General features: G+C 57.0%; 1 protein-coding gene across 1 annotated transcript; it reads right to left on the minus strand.

The window, feature by feature from the left end:
- Window positions 1-76: 76 nt before the first annotated feature.
- Window positions 77-6,369, minus strand: TRIB3 (tribbles pseudokinase 3). The gene is made up of 4 exons (XM_050918376.1): window positions 6,142-6,369; window positions 3,948-4,232; window positions 2,912-3,204; window positions 77-2,130 (listed from the first exon to the last, which is right to left on the minus strand). Exons 2-4 carry the CDS (start codon window positions 4,230-4,232, stop codon window positions 1,635-1,637), a joined length of 1,074 nt encoding a protein of 357 aa, XP_050774333.1. The 5' UTR covers window positions 6,142-6,369; the 3' UTR covers window positions 77-1,634.
- Between the last annotated feature and the right edge of the window lie 13,320 nt (window positions 6,370-19,689).

Raw genomic sequence — 19,689 nt, forward strand, 5'->3', positions numbered from 1 at the left:
CAAAGCCAAACCAGAGCCCATCTCTGCTGCACCCAGGCCCGGCGCAGAAGTTCCAAGCAGCGCACAGGCGAGGAGCCAGCATTACAAACCTTTTATTTGTCAAAGGACAGAAGAATAGACACATGGTGTCCTGGCCTGGGCCCTGTAGTGTCAACACATGGTGGGGATAAAACGCACGCTACGAAGGCACAGCTCCGGGAGAGGCAAGGCCCCGGGCCTGCACTGGGAGAGCGGCGGGTGCCCGCTCGAGCTAAGTGGGATGGAGCAGGCAGGTCCATTCTGCGCACGCCGGCTGCTCCCCAGAAACCAGCTGCCTCACAACTCCCTGAGATATATATGGTCAAAGTTCTTCTGGGCTGCTGCCGGCCCCCCGCCCCCTGGCCTGAGGGGATGGCGCAGGGCTGGCACAGGGCTCCTGGGGTGCAGCAGAGGGCAGGGTCCCCAGTGGGGAGGTTAGAGAGCCAAGGCAGCTTGCTGCGGTCACAGCACAAGATGGGGGGAGGCCCCTACATGGCACGATAGTGCAGAGACCTCATAGTGCCCCGACCCCAGCCAGGGCTCACTCTCTGCCCCCCCACCGGGAACAGCTCGGGCAGGGGCTTTATTTGCTTGTTGCCAGAAGCCCAAGGGCCAAGCCTGGTAAATGGGGCAGGCTGTAGTCGCCATCCCTACTAGCATAGACCTGTGCCTCACCCCAGCATGGTGTGTCCCCTTCCCCTCTGCTTCAGGGTGAGCACTGCACGCTGGGACTTGGAGTCTGTACGGGCTACAGCTACAAAGGAAGGGGAGGTGGCCGCGGGCACCCCACAGGGCTCCACAGGCTGCATCCAGCTCTTGGGCTCTGCTTTGACATGACCTTGGAACACCCCACCCCCTGCCCTGTTCACACTCCCACCCAGCTGCATCCCCCTCTCCCTTCTCTGCTCTGCCCATTAACGTCTCTACCCTCCAAGCCCCACGGAGCCACTGCCCTGGCTGCAGCAAAGCTCAGTTCCCAGGTGACAAGACAAGGAGTTCCTCAAACACCCTCCCATGCCTGCTATCCTGTGCCCTCTGGGAAAGGGCCCCCCCACTTCAGGAAGCTGGTATCAGAGCTCAGCCCCCTCTGCACCCATCCTGCTTCTACACGGCCACAGGGACTGGTGCAGAACCCGGAGATGCCAGGGCCTGCCTCGGTTCCCTGGCCACTCCCTGCCTCTGGATCCCCATGTCTGGGAATGGGAAACGCACCTTCCCTCTGGGAGGGCGCTGCTGGTGATCAGAGTTTGAACAAGTCCTTTGGCACGAGTAAGTGGGAGCCCCCTAGACCAGGGCTCGCTGGGGGCTCACTCCTATTTAGTCACATCTGCCCTGAATTGCCGTGTACGAGGCTAAGGCACTTTCCCGCTCTGCAGGATTCAGACACACGCCTGGACAACCACAGCTCCCCCTCTGAGGCACTTGGGTTTGCAAGTCCTGGCTCTGGGCCCTGCTGGGGCCGACACAGCCACAGTGTTATCCCGATCCGAGCAGCAGCCCCCCCCTTAGACAAACAGTCACCAGCCCCAGCTCTCCTGGAGCTGCCGACAGTCTAAGGTTCCCTGGAGGCATGGAGGGCCTCTTCGGTAATGCATCCTTGGGGATCCTCTGAATGCTTAACTGTGCAGATCTTCCTCCTCCTCCTCCTCCTCCTCGTCCTTCTGGCTCCAAGTGTCTGGCACAACTTGCTCCATGCCCTGCTCCCCAGAGGGGTTTATGCAGGAGTCCTCGGAGGCAGCATCACCATTCGCTAGCCAGGGGTGGAGCAAAATCTCCCGGGCCGTCAGTCGCTCAGAGGGGGTCTTGCGCAGGAGGCATTGGATGAGGCACCTGGTCTTGGGGGAGAGGCCGTCCGGGATGGAGAAGACCCCTCGGCGGATCTTGCTGAAGAGCGTGGCAGGCTCAGTGTCCTGGAAGGGGTATCGCCCCACCAGCATGGTGTAGAGCACCACGCCCAGGCTCCACACGTCAGCCGCCTTCCCTGAGTACGAGTTCTTGGAGCTGAGGATCTCCGGGCTCACATACGCTGGGCAGCCGTGCTTGTCTGACAGAGAGTCATCTGGGCCGCTCAGAAGACAGGCGTCCTCCAGGTTCTCCAGCACCAGCTTCGTCCTGCAGAGAAAGAGGGAAAGCACCAGATAAATCAGCCTGTCAACAGCTGCTGCAGTCCAACCACACTAGGTAGGCAGGCCACAGAGCTAGACCCCAGGAGTCCCGACTGCCAGACGGCAGCTCTCAGCATGAGACAATGGCACCGCCCCAGAAAACTAGGTGGGAACTAATTCAAGTGACCAAGACAGGGATTGGAGGGAGGCGCCATCGAAGGTGGCTTTAGAGCTGGGCCCTGGCGGCTCTGGAAGGACACAAAAGTCTGAATTCCCTGCAGCACAAGCAGACCTCTGTGAGCTGTGCAAAGAATCGGGCCCAGAGCGAAAGCTGAAGCCAGAATGACCCTGAGCTATGCCCTGGGGCTCTGCTAGCTCACTGCCATGGCACTGTGATCAGTGGCGCCGTGGACACAAAACATGAGGCCCCAGGAGCATCTGCAACACGCAGGGGGCACGTGGGCTCAGCCTGGCCGGAGAAGCAGGTTTCAAATGGAAGCGAGGCTCCTGCTAGGCCCAGGAACCGCTCCCTCCGCTAGCACTGATAAGCTGCTGTCTCTCTCTTCCCCGGCTTTCCTGAGGTCAGACAGCCTGTGTCCCAGCAAGGCTGCTGCAGCCGCACGCAGGGAGAGCTCATTCCAGAGCCTCGGCTGGGCTCTGCACAACAATTGTCTTGATGAGGAAAATGGTACTGGGCTCCCATGCCCTAGACCCAGGAGTCCTGCTCCCCATCCAGCCCACTGTGGGGCCCCTGATGCTGAAGGGTTCAGCTGGACGCCAGCCCTCACCTCTCCCTGTCCACGAAGAGGAACTTGCGGAGTTTGAGGTCTCGGAGGATGACCCCGTGGTCGTGGCAGTGGGCGACCGCCTCGGCCATCTGCCGGAAGAGCCCAGCGGCCTCTCTCTCAGGCAGGCGCTTGCACCGGCGGACATGGCTGTGCATGTCACCTCTGCCGGACTGGAAGAAGACGTAGATGTTCTGGTCCCCTTGGATCACCTCGGCAACCTGGGCCACGTTGGGGTGGGGCGAGAGGTTCCCATAAGGGGCCATCGTCTCTGGGTAACTCCTTGCCGGATAAACCTAAAAGAGAAACAACGCTGGGCATGAGGAAAAGCCCCCCAGAAAGAGAGGCAGGGGGATGGTGCACAGGCCTCAAGGCAATCGTTCCCTCTTGTCTACAGTCCTGCTGCCGCAAGGGATCTAGGGCTCTGTTTAAGTGGGGGCAGGGGGTCTCCGATCTGCCCAGCGGAGCTGCAGTATTGTATCTCGCTCATGTGTGCCATGCTGTTCAAGGGTAGCCACCAGGGGGCAGCACTGCTTAGGAGGAATGCGAGGAGCAAGGAGAGGGGACCCCTGGACCAGGAGCCCACTAGCCCCAGTGTGAGTCTCGTTTCTTCCCTGCCCAGCATCAGAGAACGCATGTCCGTCCATCCCCTGTCCACTCATGGAAGGACAATTCTCGCCCACGTCCAACAGGCTGGAAAGGGGAGCTGATAAACCTGAGAGGGACCCCAGCTGGGAATGGAGAAACTTTCCAAACAAACCCCTTGCCAGTGCTGTTCTCTGCAGCCAGAGCTCACACTGGCCCTGAGGCCCACCTGCCCTCTTTGCCAGTCTAACAGAACAGTGCTGGGGGGCTAGCACAGGTGTCCTCAGAGAGCTGCCCCCAGGGGCATCTCCACCAGGGCATGAAGTGCCATGGCATTTTCCCATAAACAATCTGAAGTCCATAGACTTCCCCAGGGCACGTAATCTCCAGTAACACCAGGCTCTGATTTCCTTGTAGGGGGGAGCAGAGAATGGCACCAGAAACCCTGCTGTACCTTGCAGCTGTACTCCATCTCTGTGTGCCTGTGCACAGCCCTGTAGGAGTGGCCCTCTTCCCTGGGCTCCAGAAGGATGTACGGTCCAATCTGCAAGACCCTGGAGTCCTGTTCCACGGCACGAGGGGACTGCGCAAGGGGCTGCAGGCATGGGGTGAGTCCTGACACTGGACCCAACCGTGGGCGCTTGGGTTTTGAGGGCTCGGAGTCAGGGGTATCCTCGAAGTCCAGCCGTTTCTTCTTCAGTGGAGACACTACAGGGATCACCTGTACGTTTAGACTCATCTGCAAAACAAGACGATGGAAGGGTCACATCAAGATGAAGCGACTAGTTTCACTCTGCAGCTGCAAGAAAGAAAACCCAGAAAATCCCAGCTCTGCCGGGTCTTCTATCTCCTTCATACAGAGCCATTCTGGAAACGCGGGTTTGTTTTCTAGCATGCTGCGAGCATCCCCAGCGCCTGGTCCATACAGACATATACTGGATGGGGCAACAACCTGCCATGCGCTGTGTTTAGCTCTCAATATCCAATTGTACAGCCTTAAGTATTCCGTGGGTATCAGATGCAGTATTAATATGTCAGTCTGCACAAACCTGGGCCAAAAGCACCTGCTTCAATGCCCCGAGAAGAAGATTTGTGCCACCCTGCTACCAAGGAAGACCTAGGCACTCAGAACAGCTGCTTCTGATTAACTAGAATGATTACAGTGAAGGGAAGGAAGCCCCAAGTTAAACAGGAGTTCATCCAAAGCCAGCTGAGAAGTATTTCTGTCGAAAACTTGCCACCCACTGACGTCCTGTCCAAAGTAGTAAAGGCTCCAGCCAGCCAGCGCCAGCGGGTACGTGTCTGAGGAGGATGTGTGTGTGCATTCACGTCTGATGATGTAATGATACTGTCTCATAGTGTAATAATGGTGAGTGTGTGTCATGATAGCATGGGTTTGTCTCTCCCATAGTGAGTGCATGTGTGTCTCATAGTGTAAGAATGATGGGTGAGTGTGTGTGTGTCAGTGTCATGACAGTGTGTGTCTGTGTGTAACGAGGATGAGTGTGTGTGTGTGTATTTAATAGGGCAATAAGGGGGATAAGTGAATGTGTGTGTCTCCATGTGATAATGGTGGTGAGTATGTGTGTCAATGTCATGACAGTGAGTGTGTCTCATAGTGTAACAATGGCGGTGAGTGTGTGTCTGCTGATGGTGGGGGGTGAGCCTGCAGGACAGGTACAGAACAGATCCCCCTGCCCAGCTGTGAGCCCCTCCAGCAGCCAGGTGAGGCCGGCAGCCTGCACCAGGCCTTGCCTGCTCTAGGGGGCAGCCTGGTGCTGTTCTCCACCCTCCCAGCCAGCGCTGCACCATCCTGCTGCGGCTGCCGCTGAGTCACCGCTACACAACGGCTGCCAACGGAGGGGGGTACCCCCCTCCCCTGCAGCACCGGGCACACACCCCTCCCCTGCAGCACCGGACACCCCCCCCGCAGCACCGGGCACCCCGAACCTGGGGACCCCCGCAGCACCGGGCACCCCCCCTCCCCTGCAGCACCGGGCACCCCGAACCTGGGGACCCCTCCCATCCCCCCGCAGCACCGGGCACCCCGAGCCGGGCACCCCCCCTCCCCCCGCAGCACCAGGCACACACTCCTCCCCTCCCCCCCCCGCAGCACCAGGCACCCCGAGCCGGGCACACACCCCTCCCCCGCAGCACCGGGCACCCCTCCCCCCCCCCAGCACCAGGCACCCCGAACCTGGGGACCCCCGCAGCACCGGGCACCCCGAGCCGGGCACCCCCGCAGCACCGGGCACCCCGAACCTGGGGACCCCTCCCCTCCCCCCGCAGCACCGGGCACCCCGAACCTGGGGACCCCCCCGCAGCACTGGGCACCCCGAACCTGGGGACCCCCCCGCAGCACTGGGGACCCCCCCTCCCCCGCAGCACTGGGCATCCCATCCCGCCGCCCTCCCAGTGCCAGCCTGGGCCAGGCCAGCCAACACACCCTCGCTCCTACCCAGTGCGCGCTGCCCCGAGGCCAGGGGCACCCAAGGGCGGCGCTCGCCTTCGGCCGCCCGCAGAGTGGCCCCGGTTGCCGGACCGATCCCGGGGGGCCGGGGCGGTAAAGGCGGCTCCCCCTGAGCCCGGCAGGGTGGAACCGGAGCGCGCCCCGAGGGGACCCCGCGCCGGGGAGCAGGGAGCCCTACCTTCGAGGGGCGGCCGGCGGGGGAAAGGCGCGGGGCTGGCGATCCCCGCGGGCCGATCCCGGAGGATCCTGCTCCCGGAGCCTCAGACGCCCCGACTCGCCATTGCCCCGGACCGGGGGCGATCGATGGGCAGCGCGGGGCTGCGGCGCGGCGGGCGCTTTGTTCGCGGGGCTGGCTCACATCGCCCAGCCCCCTGGCTCCGAGTCCCAGATCCCGGCGGATGATGTAAACCGGAGCTAATCAGCACTGCAGCGCCGCTCGCCTCCCCTCCCCGCCCGGCGCCCGGGGCGGCTGACGCTGGACTCACTCCGGATTGCAACATGCGCGGCTGCAGCGCCGCCCCCTGCGCTTTCCCCGCCGTGACGACACGCGGGGGTTCACCCTCCGCCGAGCGGGATTGCGCCACTCCCGGGTCGGGTTACAGCGATGACACAGCCCCACCCCCGGCTCCGAGAATCGGGGGCGCCCCCGGCCTTCTGGTTCGTGTCTCCAGCACCGCGTGCACACGCCCGCTGCCCGGTCCCCAGCGGGTTGGTGACTAGTTTCAAAGCAAAATATCTGGGGTGGATGCGAGAAAACTGTGCCGGAGAGACAGGCCCATGTCTGCCAACAGCACTGCCCTATATACAGGCAGAGTCAGGACATTGCAGTCCAGAAATTCCGCTCTGCCCCTCCTCCTGCACTTTGTCTTGCACCTGTGCAAAATGAGCTGGAATGTGACTGCCCCCCCCCCGCGCCCGGCCTGCTTCCCCATTGTCCTGCACCTTGCACTGCTGTTTGCACTGGTGCAAGGCCGCTGTGACGGACTGCTGCTCTGTCTGCACCACTTGTGGAACTGACTCCCCAAAGCAGAGGACAGTGAGGAGAGGGGTCTGGGGAGACGCTTCCACGCAGCACACATAACTGTCCTGCTCCTGAGAGGTCTCTGAGTCCATTTGCCCATCCGATTATCCCTTTCGCGCCTCCCTCACCGCTGCGCTAAAAGCGCGCACAAAATTGGGCCTGCAATTCTGCAACTGCAACGGGGAAAGCAGGTCCTCTGCCCCTGGAGGGAGCATACTGGCCTGCCCCTGCCCTTGCCACCTCCTCTCCCTACCCCAGTGGTTCCCAAATTGGGGTTCGTGAAATGTTACAGGAGGTTCTCAGCGAAAATTCCCTAATGGCGGACAGAGCTGTCCCTAGGTAGCCCGGGGCCAGCAGCCCGGAGCCCCTGGACTTCCAAGAGCTAAGCAGATCAAAGCAAGCGTCTCTATCACACTTCAAGACTCCTTATAAGGAATGGAAAGGGAGGTGGACATTTTTTGCTGTTTTTAAAGTTAAATAGGCAGCTAGTCTTGATTTTAAAATTATGATGAAGAACAAGTTGAAGCTTTGTTGTAATGTGTGTTGTTTGCCTGGCCTGCTGTGACGAACTGGGAATGTTCTTAATGTTTGCTCTGAATACTGTGTTGGTGCCTCAGTGTCCCCATGGCAGTTCTTAGTATCTAGGTGGTGGAATAAGGGTGTGTGATTGCTGCAGAGGAAGGGGCCAGTGCACCTAAATGCCTGGCACTCTGTCTCCTAGCAACTGATGGCCTGGGCCCCTCCTCTGCAAAGGTGCCAGCTGAAGGTGTTGGAGACAAAGGGATCAGGTGACCTCCTGGCCCAGGAAAGGAACTGAGCAGAGAGGACGGGCTGGAGGGGGTGGTTGGTGTGGAGCTGGCTGGGGATGAGGAGTGAAATGCAGACGTGGGGGTCTGGCTCACTGCCCCCCAGAATGGACCCAGCCGAGGGGTCCGGTTCTCTGTTCCTACAAGCTCTGTTTTAGACCCTGTTCCTGTCATCGAATAAACCTCTGTTTTACTGGCTGGCTGAGAGTCATGTCTGACTGCAAAGTGGGGGTGCAGGACCCTGTGGCTTCCCCAGGACCCCGCTGGGGTGGACTCGCTGTGGGAAGCGCACAGAGGGGCAGAGGATGCTGAATGCTCCAAGAAGAGACCCAGAAGGTGAAGCCGTGTGAGCTTCTTGCCCTGAACAAGTCTGCTCCAAGGGAGAGGAGGCTCCCCAAAGTCCTGACTGGCTTTGTGGGGAGCAGGTCCAGAGCATCGCCCGGGGACTCCGTGACACCTGCTCAAGCCCTGAATGCTTGTGTAGGAGGAACTCTTTGAGTTGGCTTTTTAGATACCTTCCTGCTCTTTCACATCTGATACTCCTTGGTGAAACCTAGGAGCCTTGTCTTATAACAGGCTTATTCACAGTGATACAAGCTACAAAAGTGAGATCTTGGCAAAGTGTTGCCGTTTTCGTAATATAATAATACGGTAATGATAAATAATAAATAGTAATGAGCAAGTCATAAAACCACGTTACATTCCCAAGCTCACGGCTTTTCTCATTTATACTCAGGTAAAGGAGAAAATCCCTGGAAAGATCCATTTTTAGGAGGGGGCTCGCGAGACTTGACAGTTTAGTGACGGGTTCACAGGTTGTTAAAGTTTGGGAACCACTGTCCTAGGCACTGGATGTCGGCAGGGCGGACTCCCGGGCCGCTCATGCCACCCCCCGCAGGTGAAACGGAAGGGTGTGAGCAGCGGCGTTATCCAGGCAGCAGCGCACTGGGCAGGGTGGAAGGTGAAGGGGAAGCTGGCTCCGTGGCTGCACAATTAGTGCCACGGCACAGAGCAGCTGAAGGTGAATAGAACAGGCACGTCCCCCTGTCTTTGTCGTTCTCTTTCGAATTATTTTCCATGCTTGCCACCCGGCAAAGCCCCCTGAGCTTCCGCTCCCAGCCAGCGTCCCAGATCCCAGCCTTCCGCTTTAGCTGTGCTGACACGTCGTAACCCCCGTGGTGAGCCGGCCGAGCAGCAGTGCAGATCCCTGCTTCTGGCACTACGCTAGGACATAGGTTGCTGAAATTTGTTCATGGCCAGTTTATCCCGGTGGTTCTTGTGCCAGCATTGCCCTTTAGCTTAAATGGCTCTTCTCCCTCCTGGTGTTTAGCCCGGATGTGTTTGTAGAGAGCAGTCAGATCCCCGCTCAGCCTTTGTCTTGCCAAGCTCAGACCATAGGCCCCCAATCCCCTGACCATCCCAGGAGCCCTTCTCTGCACCTGCTCCAGTCTGAAATCATCTTGCTTGAACATGGGGGCCAAGGATTGCAGGCAGGATTCCAGCTGAGGCAGAAGGCATCGACCCGGATTGGAATCCGGCCAGAACGCCAGGGCAAACCCTCCGAGTCTTGTTGGGAGGGAACCCTAAATGCTCAGCGCCTTGGGTTTACATCTCATGTCAAGGCAAGATCAAACTGAACTGGCGGAAGGAGAGACTCCTATCCTCTGCTGACAGCAGCCTTGTTTCTCCTTTGATATCTCATGCCAAGGCGAAGCTGTTCTGTGTTCCCAGGCACCCTGCCATGAGAGGTGCAGAAGTCACTCCCAGGGGAGGAACTGGCAGCTAGTTCTCAGAGGCTGCTGCACCTACCTCAAAGCGTGTGCTTTGTCGTGATCTTTATTTGTAGAATGCCAGGTCAACACAGGGCACTTTGACCCAGCCCAGAGCTGACCAGCCCCTCCAAGCACTGTGGGGAACGCTGTGGTTGAGTGTCAGCAGGCCCGGGACACCTGCTGGAATCTGGTGGAAAGAGTTTGCTATGATCTTGGACTCACAGACGGAGCAGGACGAGACCTACCCAGTCAGCCCTGCGGATGGGGAGGCAGAGGAAGCATTTCCTTTCATCTCGCAGAGCAGATCTTTGTAGGGTTCATTCCGACTGTGCCACAATGGGAGGGGAGACCCCCATCTGTTTCCCAGTCCCATTCACTTATTCCCTGGGACAGCAGGAGCTCGGGGCAGATAGGGAGAGAGAGCACATCTCAGCAACCACGCCAGCCGATTACAGCATGACACAGCTGGGTTCCCAAGGAAGCCCCATCCAGTGCTCCTGGCTTTGGGAGCTGTGGCGCTGTGCACATAAAGCGGAGGGTGCAAAGCAGGGGAATGCAGTGCGTGTTTGGGGATCCGCAAATCCCTGCCAACTTTATGGAAAAACCTCCCAGGTTAGATTTAAAATATGCACATTGGAAGAGCTGTGCAAGGCACTTCCCTGCCATGGGGGCCATGTGCTCTTTGAGCGTTTCCTGTATCGTGCAGTTCCTTTCAGAGGAATTTTGCCTCCATCCTGAACAGTTTGTTGTGATGAGCTGCAGCAAATGGCTTTGTTTCCTTCCGGAAATGTTCCCGTGAATACACGCTGAAAAATAGCAAGGGCTGAGCTGAGCCTGGAGTCAGGGCTTTGGAGATCCCCGAGCCCTGGTTGCAAACGCTCCATTGGGCAGCAGACCCTTAGACAGTGTCAGCGCAGGGGTCAGTTTCCATTGTGATCAAAGTGCCACAAGGTTTCCTACCACGACTGGCGTTGGTTATGTTGTTTGTTAATGAAGCGGGAAAGGGGAGAGCAGGGCGGTGGCAACATATGCAGATTATTTAGCTTAGACAAGATCCAAGATGGTAGTGAGTTCCAGAGGAACAGAGAAAGAGCCAGCGTATTCCCAGGGAGGTAGGAAAGAACTGAGGGAGATTCATCTTTAAAAGAGAGGGCCCACACTGCAGTGTGTAAGAATCGGGCAGTATCCCTTGAAATACTTGGTGAGCCTTCTAGTGGCCTTCGCTGTGTTCTTTGTTTTAGAGCCTCCAGAAACCAGGCAGACAGCAGGACACCTGTCTGCGTATATTTAGTGAACCTAGTTATTTGGGACCCAGCTGTGCCCTGGTGGGTTCTCCAGGTTGATTTGGTTGTGCAAAGAGCAACAGATGCCACATGTGCCTGTAAGGAGCAGGGCAGCATATGACCACAGCCCTGCGATACAAAAGGCAGCCTGCTCTGTTCAGGGGTGTCTCGAGGGGAGGGTGGATGGCTCGGCCTGTGGGTGCTGGAGGCTGGTCAGGCACCTGGGGGAACTCGCTTTGGGGGCGGGGGGTAATCGTTGGGTGTTTCTGAGAGGCACCTCAGCAGTGTCTGTCTGTCTTATGTTGTGCCCATCATTGGGGTCTCTGAGCAGATTCCAGGTTCTGCTGGGTTTGGCTGACAGATGAGTGCTTTGGGGGCCTTGGCACCAGGTGCCACCCCAACAACCTGAAAGTGCCCATCTGCTGCTGCTAAGATGCCTATTGCTGTGCCCACACTCATAGGCAGTGAATTATATGGGCTCCACCAATATTCAGAAATTTGGGCCCAGCTCCACCAATGTTTGGGCTGATATTTTCAGAGCCGCCCCATCCATAGGATAGACTGGGGCAACCGCCCTGGGTCCCACGCTTTGGGGGGCCCCACGCTTCACGGGGACACAGGGTGCAGGGTGGCCTGAGGAGTTAGCGGGGGGTGTGTGCTGGCAGCAGCGAGTGACCGGCTCTGCTCTGCCCTGCCTCTTTCTGTCCCTGCTCTGCCCCGCCCCCACGCCACCCTTCCTCCAAGTCCCCGTCCCACCTCTTCCCGCCTCTGCTGTGCCCCTGCCCCCATTCCACCCCTTCCCCTAAGCCCCCACCCTACCTCTCTCCAGCTTCTGCACCCTCCAAATGCCGGCAGGGTGGGCAGGAGCGGGCTGGGGCCAGATCACTCTCTGCTGCTGGCACCAGGCCCCCTGCTAACCCCCCAGGCTGCTCTGGCCCCTGCATCCCCTGAAATGTGAAGCCCCCAAAGCGCAGGGCCCCCTAAAGCACGGGGATGGGGCGGTTGCCCTGGTCCTTCCTATGGACTGGATGGCTCTGCTTGGATCCATTCTGGGCACCACCAACAATTATACAAACCTGGCACCCATGCCCACCCCCTCCTCTGGCACTGCCAGTGCCACTGGTGCTCTGGCCCCCACCTGTCCCTCCCTGTAAGCACCGCCGGTCCCGTTAGGCCCCTGTTTGCCAGGCTTGGCAAGATTCCAGTAGTTATCGCTGTAAATGACTGACACCAGCTGTTAACCAATGACGTGTGGATTTAGGTCTTATCTCGGGGCAGTTGCTGTGGGGTTCCAAGGGGCATCGAGCTGTAATGCAGCCCCCAGCCTTGGGGGAGAAGCAGGAGGGAGATATTAGCACTAAAGTCAGAGGGAAAATGTCCTCCTTGAGTCAAGCAAGGTGTGACACAGAGAATAGCTCGTGACCACTAACTAAGGTGAAATCTCTCAAGCAGTTCTCCTAGGGACAAGAGAAATTATCTGCCGGCCAGAGCTGGTCACCAGCTAAAGCTGAACATACTTACAGTGGGAGCTTTGGGGATATTTTAGCACAATCCCTTACTACCATTTGCCATTCTCCTGGCTTTGGAGGATCTCAACAAATCAAGGATGTTTCTATCCCCATTTTACAGCTAGGTAAACTGAGGCATTTCGTGAGAAAGAGACTTGCCCAAGCTCACACAGCTGGTCAGCAGCAGAGTGAGGAATAAAACCCATGTCTTCTTGTCACCCACTCTAACCACTAGGCAATGCCATAAGTAACAATCTGGCTCAGTCTCCAAGACAAATGAGTCGAACACATCCCGGGATCAGAATAGCAACACTCGGCACAATGCATAACTGAAGTACTCCTTGAAGAAGGGGAGTGACACTTTGCCCATGGGACAGCTGGGGAAACAGAAGCACAGAGACAGGAAAAGAACCCAGGAGCCGTGTCACCAGCCCGGTTGGTAGCTGAGCTGGGATGAGATATGCAAATGCCTGGCTCCCAGACCCATATTCAGTCCACTAGGCCATGGTGCTGGCCATGGGAAGAGCAGGGCCATTCTCCATCACCTGCCCCCACTACAACCCGGTGGAATAACAGGCCTAAGGACACAGTTGTTCCAGCGCTCAAGGGCTCACGCTCCCAGCACGAACCAATGCCCACTGGGTTGGTCATGAGGCTTCAGGAGCCAGTTTCCCAGCTGTGTACGATGCCGTGTTACCTCACTTTCCCCTACCACCCAGGGGTCACCAGGTGTCTCTGACCCCGGATGCCATGTGCCTATGCCCCTTTCAGCTGGCGCAGTGTCCGCGCGAGGCTGCCCTTTGCAGGCTGTTCTCGGGGCACATCCCATCTGGCACGGCCAGGAAGTCTCCTCCGAGAGGGACTCCACCAGGAAGATGAGCTGGAGGCAGAGATGCAGTGAGCAGCCCTGGGTCAGACCCTCTAGGTTTGGGCTGTCTGCGTGATTAGCCCAGCTGCAGCTGGGATTGGGCAGGGACTGGGAGCCTGCACTGTCGGGAAACTCGGACAGTTCATCTTCATGAGAGGAAAGCGTCCTGCTCCGACAGGCTCTGGCTACCTGCCACACCCTGCAACTTGAGAAACGGAGCCCGGCCCCTTCCTGCCATCACTGGCTGGACTTCGCCTCCACCTTGATCCTGAGGGCAGGTGCCGCAGCATGGCTGGCAGGCCTTCTGGGGAAGGGGAGTGGGAGGGAGGATGGCTTCTTCCTCTGTCTTCCCACTGCAGAGTCGTCAAAGGCGCCTGCTCCAGCCAGGGTATTTTAAATTCCGGGAGGGTGGTTGTTCAGCTCCAGACCTACCATCTCTGGCCAAAGCGCTTGAATGGAAAGGTAGCAGAGCCCAGTAACATAGTTGCTCCCAGCTGCTCCCCCAGCCCCAGGGACCTGCGGGGGCTTGGAGCGGGATAGTTATGCCGCGGCACTTCCCCCGTATAGATATATTGCCTTGGTCTCAAACAGGGCTTGTGCCTGTGCGCCTCACCCTGGCTTCCAGCCTCTACTGGTGCAAAACTCCCGCCAGGATTCAAGCCCTGAGAAGTCAGCTGCATTTCACTACATAGCCCGTGGGAGCTTCTGAGCCATCCCAGCTGGCCCAGCAGCCAAATCCCCTGTCTCAGCAGGGCTGTTCCTGGAGGGGTCCTGCTCAGGTAATAGTATGGTACTGGGCTCACGCTCTCCGTCCGTAGACTCAGAGCGCTTTATGAAGGTGGCTCGCTAAGTGTATGACTAGCCCTATGTCCAGATGGGGAAACTGAGGCACAGATAAACGCAGCCACTTGCCCCAGGCCTCCCTGTGGGTCAGTGGTGGAGCCTGTGATAAGCCTGGTCTCCTGCCTGCCCAGTTTGCTGGATATGCCAGTGGAAGGCCTGGTTTCCTTGGAGCTTTTGTTAAGTGCTCGAGTTACTGTGGATGTGGAGAAGCCAGTAGATGCCTGGTGCTGTAGAGGCTTCGGCAGGCCCTGCTTTGGCAGGTTCTTGCCACACTATGGCAGGGCTGGAATTTCACAGTGGTGGGACCCAAGCTGCCAGACACGGACGCAGAGCTGGCATTTGAGCACCTCCCAATTTGGGGTTGGACTCTCCAGGCTTCAGGGGCGTTTGGGACCCATCCCTACTCTCATGTGATGGGTGAGGGGGACACTGTATTGCAGGTGAAGAACAAACAAATGTTGTGAGGCAGAGAGAAGCTTCAGCAGAGGCTTGAAAGCAGGTTGGGCAGGGGACGGTGCTGGTGACTTCACAGCAAAAATGGTGACTTGACTGCAGAACAGCAGCAGAGAGCCCTGGGGACCAGCCGCTTGTGGTTGGTGTCTCATGGCTGCACTCAGCTGATAACTAGTCAAACCCTAGGCTTGGAATCACACAGTGCAGCAGGGAGGGGATTTCCCCCCCAGAAGGGCAGTCTATCAGGGCTTGCTACCAGCTTCCTGGTTAAGGCCTGCAGGCTGTAGGACAGAGGGAACTGGAGATGAGGGTAGGGTGACCAGACAGCAAGTGTGAAAAATTGGGACGGGGGTGGGGGGTAATAGGAGTCTATATAAGAAAAAGCCCCAAAAATCGGAACTGGTCACCCTAGATGAGGGAGAGCCACCACGTAACAACAGGAGCAGCATTTACAAAGCCAGTAGGGACCTTAAGCCAGAGAACTTCCTCAGAATAATTCCTAGAGAAAATCTGTTAGAAAAACATCCAGTCTGCTGTTACTACGGCCCTTGGTAAATTGTTCCAAGGTTAAAAATGTTACACCTGCTTTCCCATCAGAATGTGTCAAGCTTCCGCCTGCAGCCAGTTCATCGTGTTATAACTTTCTCTGCTAGATCGGAGAGCCCATTATTAAATATTTGTTCCCCATGTCGGTATTTAGACTGGCATCAAGTCACCCCTTAATTGTCTCTTTCTTAAGCTAAATCGACAGAGCTCCTTGAATCTATCCCCGTTAGGCAGGTTTTCTAACCCTTTAATCATTCTTGTGGCTCTTCTCTGAACGCGCTTCAGTTTATCAACAGCCTCCCTGAATTGTGGGCACCTGAACTGGACACAAGATTCCAGCCGCTGTTATTGCACAGAGGGGCAATAACTTCTCTATTCCCACTTGAGATTCCCCTGTTTCCGCATCCCAGGTTTGCATTAGCCCTTTTGGTCCCAGTGTCGCACTGGGAACTCATGTTCAGCTGATTATCCACCAGGACTCCCAAATCTTTTCCAGTCCCTGCTTCCCAGGATAGAGTCCCCCATCATGTAAGTGGGGCCGGCAATCTTTGTTCCTAGGTGTGCGTATTTACATTTAGTCACATCAAAAAGCATATTGTTTGCTTGCACCCAGCTTACCAAGCCATCCAGATCTGAATCAGTGGCCTATCTTCTTTGATATTTATCACGCCCCCAGTTTTTGTATCAATTGCAAACTTTATCAGTGATGGTTTTGTCACCCGCTTGATGACCCTGACAAATTAAAGAAATGGCTTGAAATCAGCAAGAAGAAATTCAATAAAGTGTGAAGTACTTCGCTTAGGAAGGAAAAATCAACTGCATAACTACGAAGTGGGGACTGACTGGCTAGGAGGTCGTGCTGTGGAAAAGGATCTGGGGGTTATACTGGACCACAAACTGAATAGAAATTGTCAATGTGATGCAGCTGCACAAAAGGGCTAATATGATTCTGGGGTGTGTTAACAGCAGTGTTGTACATAAGACACGGGAGGTAATTGTCCAGCTCTGCTCGGCAGCTGGAGTCCTGTATCCAATCCTGGGCACTGCACTATACGAAAGTTGTGGACAAATTGGGAAAAATCCAGAGGAGAGCGACAAAAATGATCAAAGGTTTAGAGAACCTGACCGACGAGGAAAGGTTAAAAAAAACTGGGCCTGTTTAGTCTTGAGAAAAGACGATCGAGGGGATACTGATCATAACTGTCCAATCTGTTAAGGGCTGTTATAAAGAGGAGGAGGATGAATTGTTCTCCTCATCCACTGAAGGCAGGACAAGAAGTAATTGGCTTAATCTGCAGCAAGGGAGTTTCAGGTGAGATATTGGGGGAAACTTTCCAACTCTTAGCGCAGTTAAGCTCTGGACCAGGCTTCCACGTGAGGCTATGCAATTCCTGTCATTGGTGCTTTTAAAGACAAGCTGGACAAACCCCTGTCAGGGCTGGTCTAGGTTTCCTTGGTCCTGCCGCAGCACAGGGGCTGGATTTGATGATTTCGCAAGGTCCCTTCCAGCCTGGCATTGCTATGAGTCTCCATTTACAGTTACATTTTGAGACCCATGAGTGAGCCGGCCTGTAATCCATTCCATGTACACCACGCTGGTTTTTATATCACACTTGGGTTTTTTTTATCCAAACGTTGTGTGATCCCAAGTCAAACGTGTCTGTTACATCAATGACCTTTGTCAGCCAAATTTGCAATCTCCACCAGAACAGATATGAAGTGAGTGGGACAGGCAGTTTTCCAGAACCCCCCATTGATTGGCGTTAATTACATTACTCTCCTTTAACTCTTTATCAGTCAAGTCCCATTATGTTGCCCAGGGACCTGCTGGAAGGGCTGGAGCTGCTGCGGGCTCATTGTGAACCCAGGAGGGCTGGGGGAGCACAGGGGCAGGGCGCTCAGGCAGAGGTCAGGTGGGGCAGTGGGTGAGATCAGCAGGAAGCCAGCTTGCGGTGCCAAGCCAGTGCTCACTGACGGTGCACAAGGATGCTGGGTCTCAGGAAGTCAAACTCAGAACACTCCAAACCAACTGGTTTCCTTCAGGTTCCCTCCACCACCACCACCCCTGCTGTCTTTCTACTGCCTTCCAGTGCACGCTAGACCTTTACAAACAGACAAGGGGCCAAGATGTGGATCTTCTCCAGGATTCAGGGTGCATTGATTTGGGGTTTTGGTCTGGGCCCTTCCCCGAGACTCTGCTAAGGGGCAGGTGGATGTGGCAGGAAAGTGAGTGTCTCAGGTAGTGAGTCTCTCGCAGGTGCCTGGGATCTCTCCTGATTTCTCGCTCTCTTTGCCACTTCCATCGGAGAAAGTGTTTTTGCCGCCTCTGGCTCTTACTGGAAAATGGCCTCATCATTGGGGCTGTTACCAGGAACTGAGCTGTCAGTGGGAAAATCATCATTCCTCCAGGAGGGGAATCCCACTGGGGAGGGGTGGCAGGAGGCAGCAGATGGCTCCTTCCCGACAAAGGAGAGACAGAGCTGGGCTGGCTGCCTCCTCCCCCTCCTAAACCACAGACCTTGCTCAGCGTTTGCCTGTCCTGGGGGGTTTGGCATGGGATTTCCGGACTCCTCCCCCTGTCCGAATCTGTGTGCGGAAGGCATAGTGCTGGGCCCGCAGGGATGGTGCATTGCATGGTATTTCTATGTGGTTCCCAGTGGCCCCAGGCAGACACTGGGCGCATGTCTGCCTGCTCTGCTCTGGGTCTCTGGCTTGCCAGGGCCCAGCGTTCTAGCCAAAGGTAACATTGGGGCAGGCGCCTCCAGTCCCATCCTGGCTGGGCAGCTGGAAGTGACTGAGATGGGCTCTGAGCAGTTGGATTCCAGGAAAGTGCAGAAGCGTTGCTTGTTTTAGCTGCTGTGGGAGATGATGCATCTAAGGTCTGGGCTCACAAGGGGGTCTGGGGAGTCCCAGCTCAGTGCAGGCCAGTGCAGAGGGCTGGGGCTGACAGTGGAAGGCAGCCAGGGAGCGGTAGAAGAGCTGAGGCTGGACACTAGACACCTCCGACCTGGGGTGTTCCCAGTGGCGGGCGAGTTCTGCCTGAGATGTGATTTCTCCTTTCCCAATCCCGTCCGGGGAAGCAGTGACTGCCCGCCAGGGAGGGCGGGGGTGCAGCTGAGAAACCCCGCAACTTCCTCAAACCCTGTCTAGGCTGGCCCACTGCCAGGTTTTGCCACAAATGGCATCCAAAGCTATGCAGCTTCTTAAAACCTGGGGAAATGCAGGCTCCCGTCTCGTTTCTGGTGAAATAGAAAGTCCAGATGCTTGGCTCCCTTCCACCCCATCCTGTGTCTGGAATGCAGCCCGTGCTCGCTGTGATGAACTAGGAATGTTCTTAATGTTTTCTCTGAATACTGTGTTGATGCCTCAGTGTCCCCATGGCAGTTCTTAAGTATCTGGCAGAGCAAAGGGCCAGTGCACCTAAATGCCTGACCCTCTGTCTCCAAGCAACTGATGGCCTGGGCCCCTCCCCTGCAAAGGTGCCAGCTGAAGGTGTTGGAGACAAAGAGATCAAGTGACCTCATGTCCCAGGAAAGGAGCTGACCAGAGAGGAGGGGTTGGGGGGGAGGCTGTTAGTCTGGAGCTGGCTGGGGTCGAGGAGTGAAGTGCAGACCTGGGTGTCTGGCTCACTGACCCCCAGAATGGACCCGTCTGAGGGGTCCGGTTCGCTGTATCTACAAGCTCTGTTTTAGACCCTGTTCCTGTCATCAAATAAACCTCTGTTTTACTGGCTGGCTGAGAGTCACATCTGACTGCGAAGTGGGGGTGCAGGACCCTGTGGCTTCCCCAGGACCCCGCTGGGGTGGGCTTACTGTGGGAAGCGCACGGAGGGGCAGAGGATGCTGAATGCTCCAAGGAGAGACCCAGGAGGTGAAGACGTGTGAGCTTCTTGCCCTGAACAAGTCTGCTCCAGGGGAGAGGAGGCTCCCCAAAGTCCTGACTGGCTTGGTGGGGAGCAGTTCCAGAGCATCACCCGGTGACTCTGTGACACTCGCCAAGGAAGTGTCTCTCTGCCACTGTCGCAATGTGGCCTCCCAGGGAGTGTGCTCTGTCCGGGGCGTCTCCTGCAGGCTCTGGTTTGGGCCACACTCTCTCGGTGTAGCCAGGGCCCAGGAGACAAGCCACTGCCACAAACTGCTGGCTGCAGTGCCTTCAGCTTGCAGCTCCTGCCTGGCGCCAGGTGCCCACCCGTCTGCCATCCCCATTGTTCTGCAGGGGGACGAGGTCTCTAGCTCAGGTGGGGCAGAACCAGTGACACTGACAATGGCCTCGTCTCTCCTGTCACAGCTGTATACAGGCCCTATCAGCATAGCATCTGAGCGCCTGGTGCAGATGGGAAAACACAACCTTTGCAGTTTCAGCAGCTCAGCTGCTCCCATAGCTGCAGCCATGAGGGCCTGGAAGCGACACTCAATACACCAGAGGAGAGGCCTTGGGCCCATCAGCTGATTCCTGAACGCCCGCTCTGCTCACACTCACCCACCCATGGGCTGACGAGTTCCCCTTGATGTGGTGCCGTGTCCATTCTGAAATGGCAACCGGGCTGTAGCGGGGTGAGCACCCCGCTCGAGCCTTGGAAGGGTGAAAGCAGCCCTGGAGAGGGTGCAGCAGGGTAAGAGGGATTAA

The sequence above is a fragment of the Gopherus flavomarginatus genome, chromosome 11 (genome assembly GCF_025201925.1).
Source record: "Gopherus flavomarginatus isolate rGopFla2 chromosome 11, rGopFla2.mat.asm, whole genome shotgun sequence".
Lineage (NCBI taxonomy): Eukaryota > Metazoa > Chordata > Testudines > Testudinidae > Gopherus > Gopherus flavomarginatus.

What these genes read in the sequence shown, in the direction of transcription:
- TRIB3 (XM_050918376.1), bottom strand. Translation starts at nt 4,232, where the DNA reads ATGAGTCTAAACGTACAGGTGATCCCTGTAGTGTCTCCACTGAAGAAG. An exon ending in AGATGGAGTACAGCTGCAAG is followed by an intron (nt 3,205 to 3,947) that starts GTACAGCAGGGT and finishes TTTCTCTTTTAG; the next exon opens with GTTTATCCGGCAAGGAGTTA. An exon ending in CTCTTCGTGGACAGGGAGAG is followed by an intron (nt 2,131 to 2,911) that starts GTGAGGGCTGGC and finishes CTTTCTCTGCAG; the next exon opens with GACGAAGCTGGTGCTGGAGA.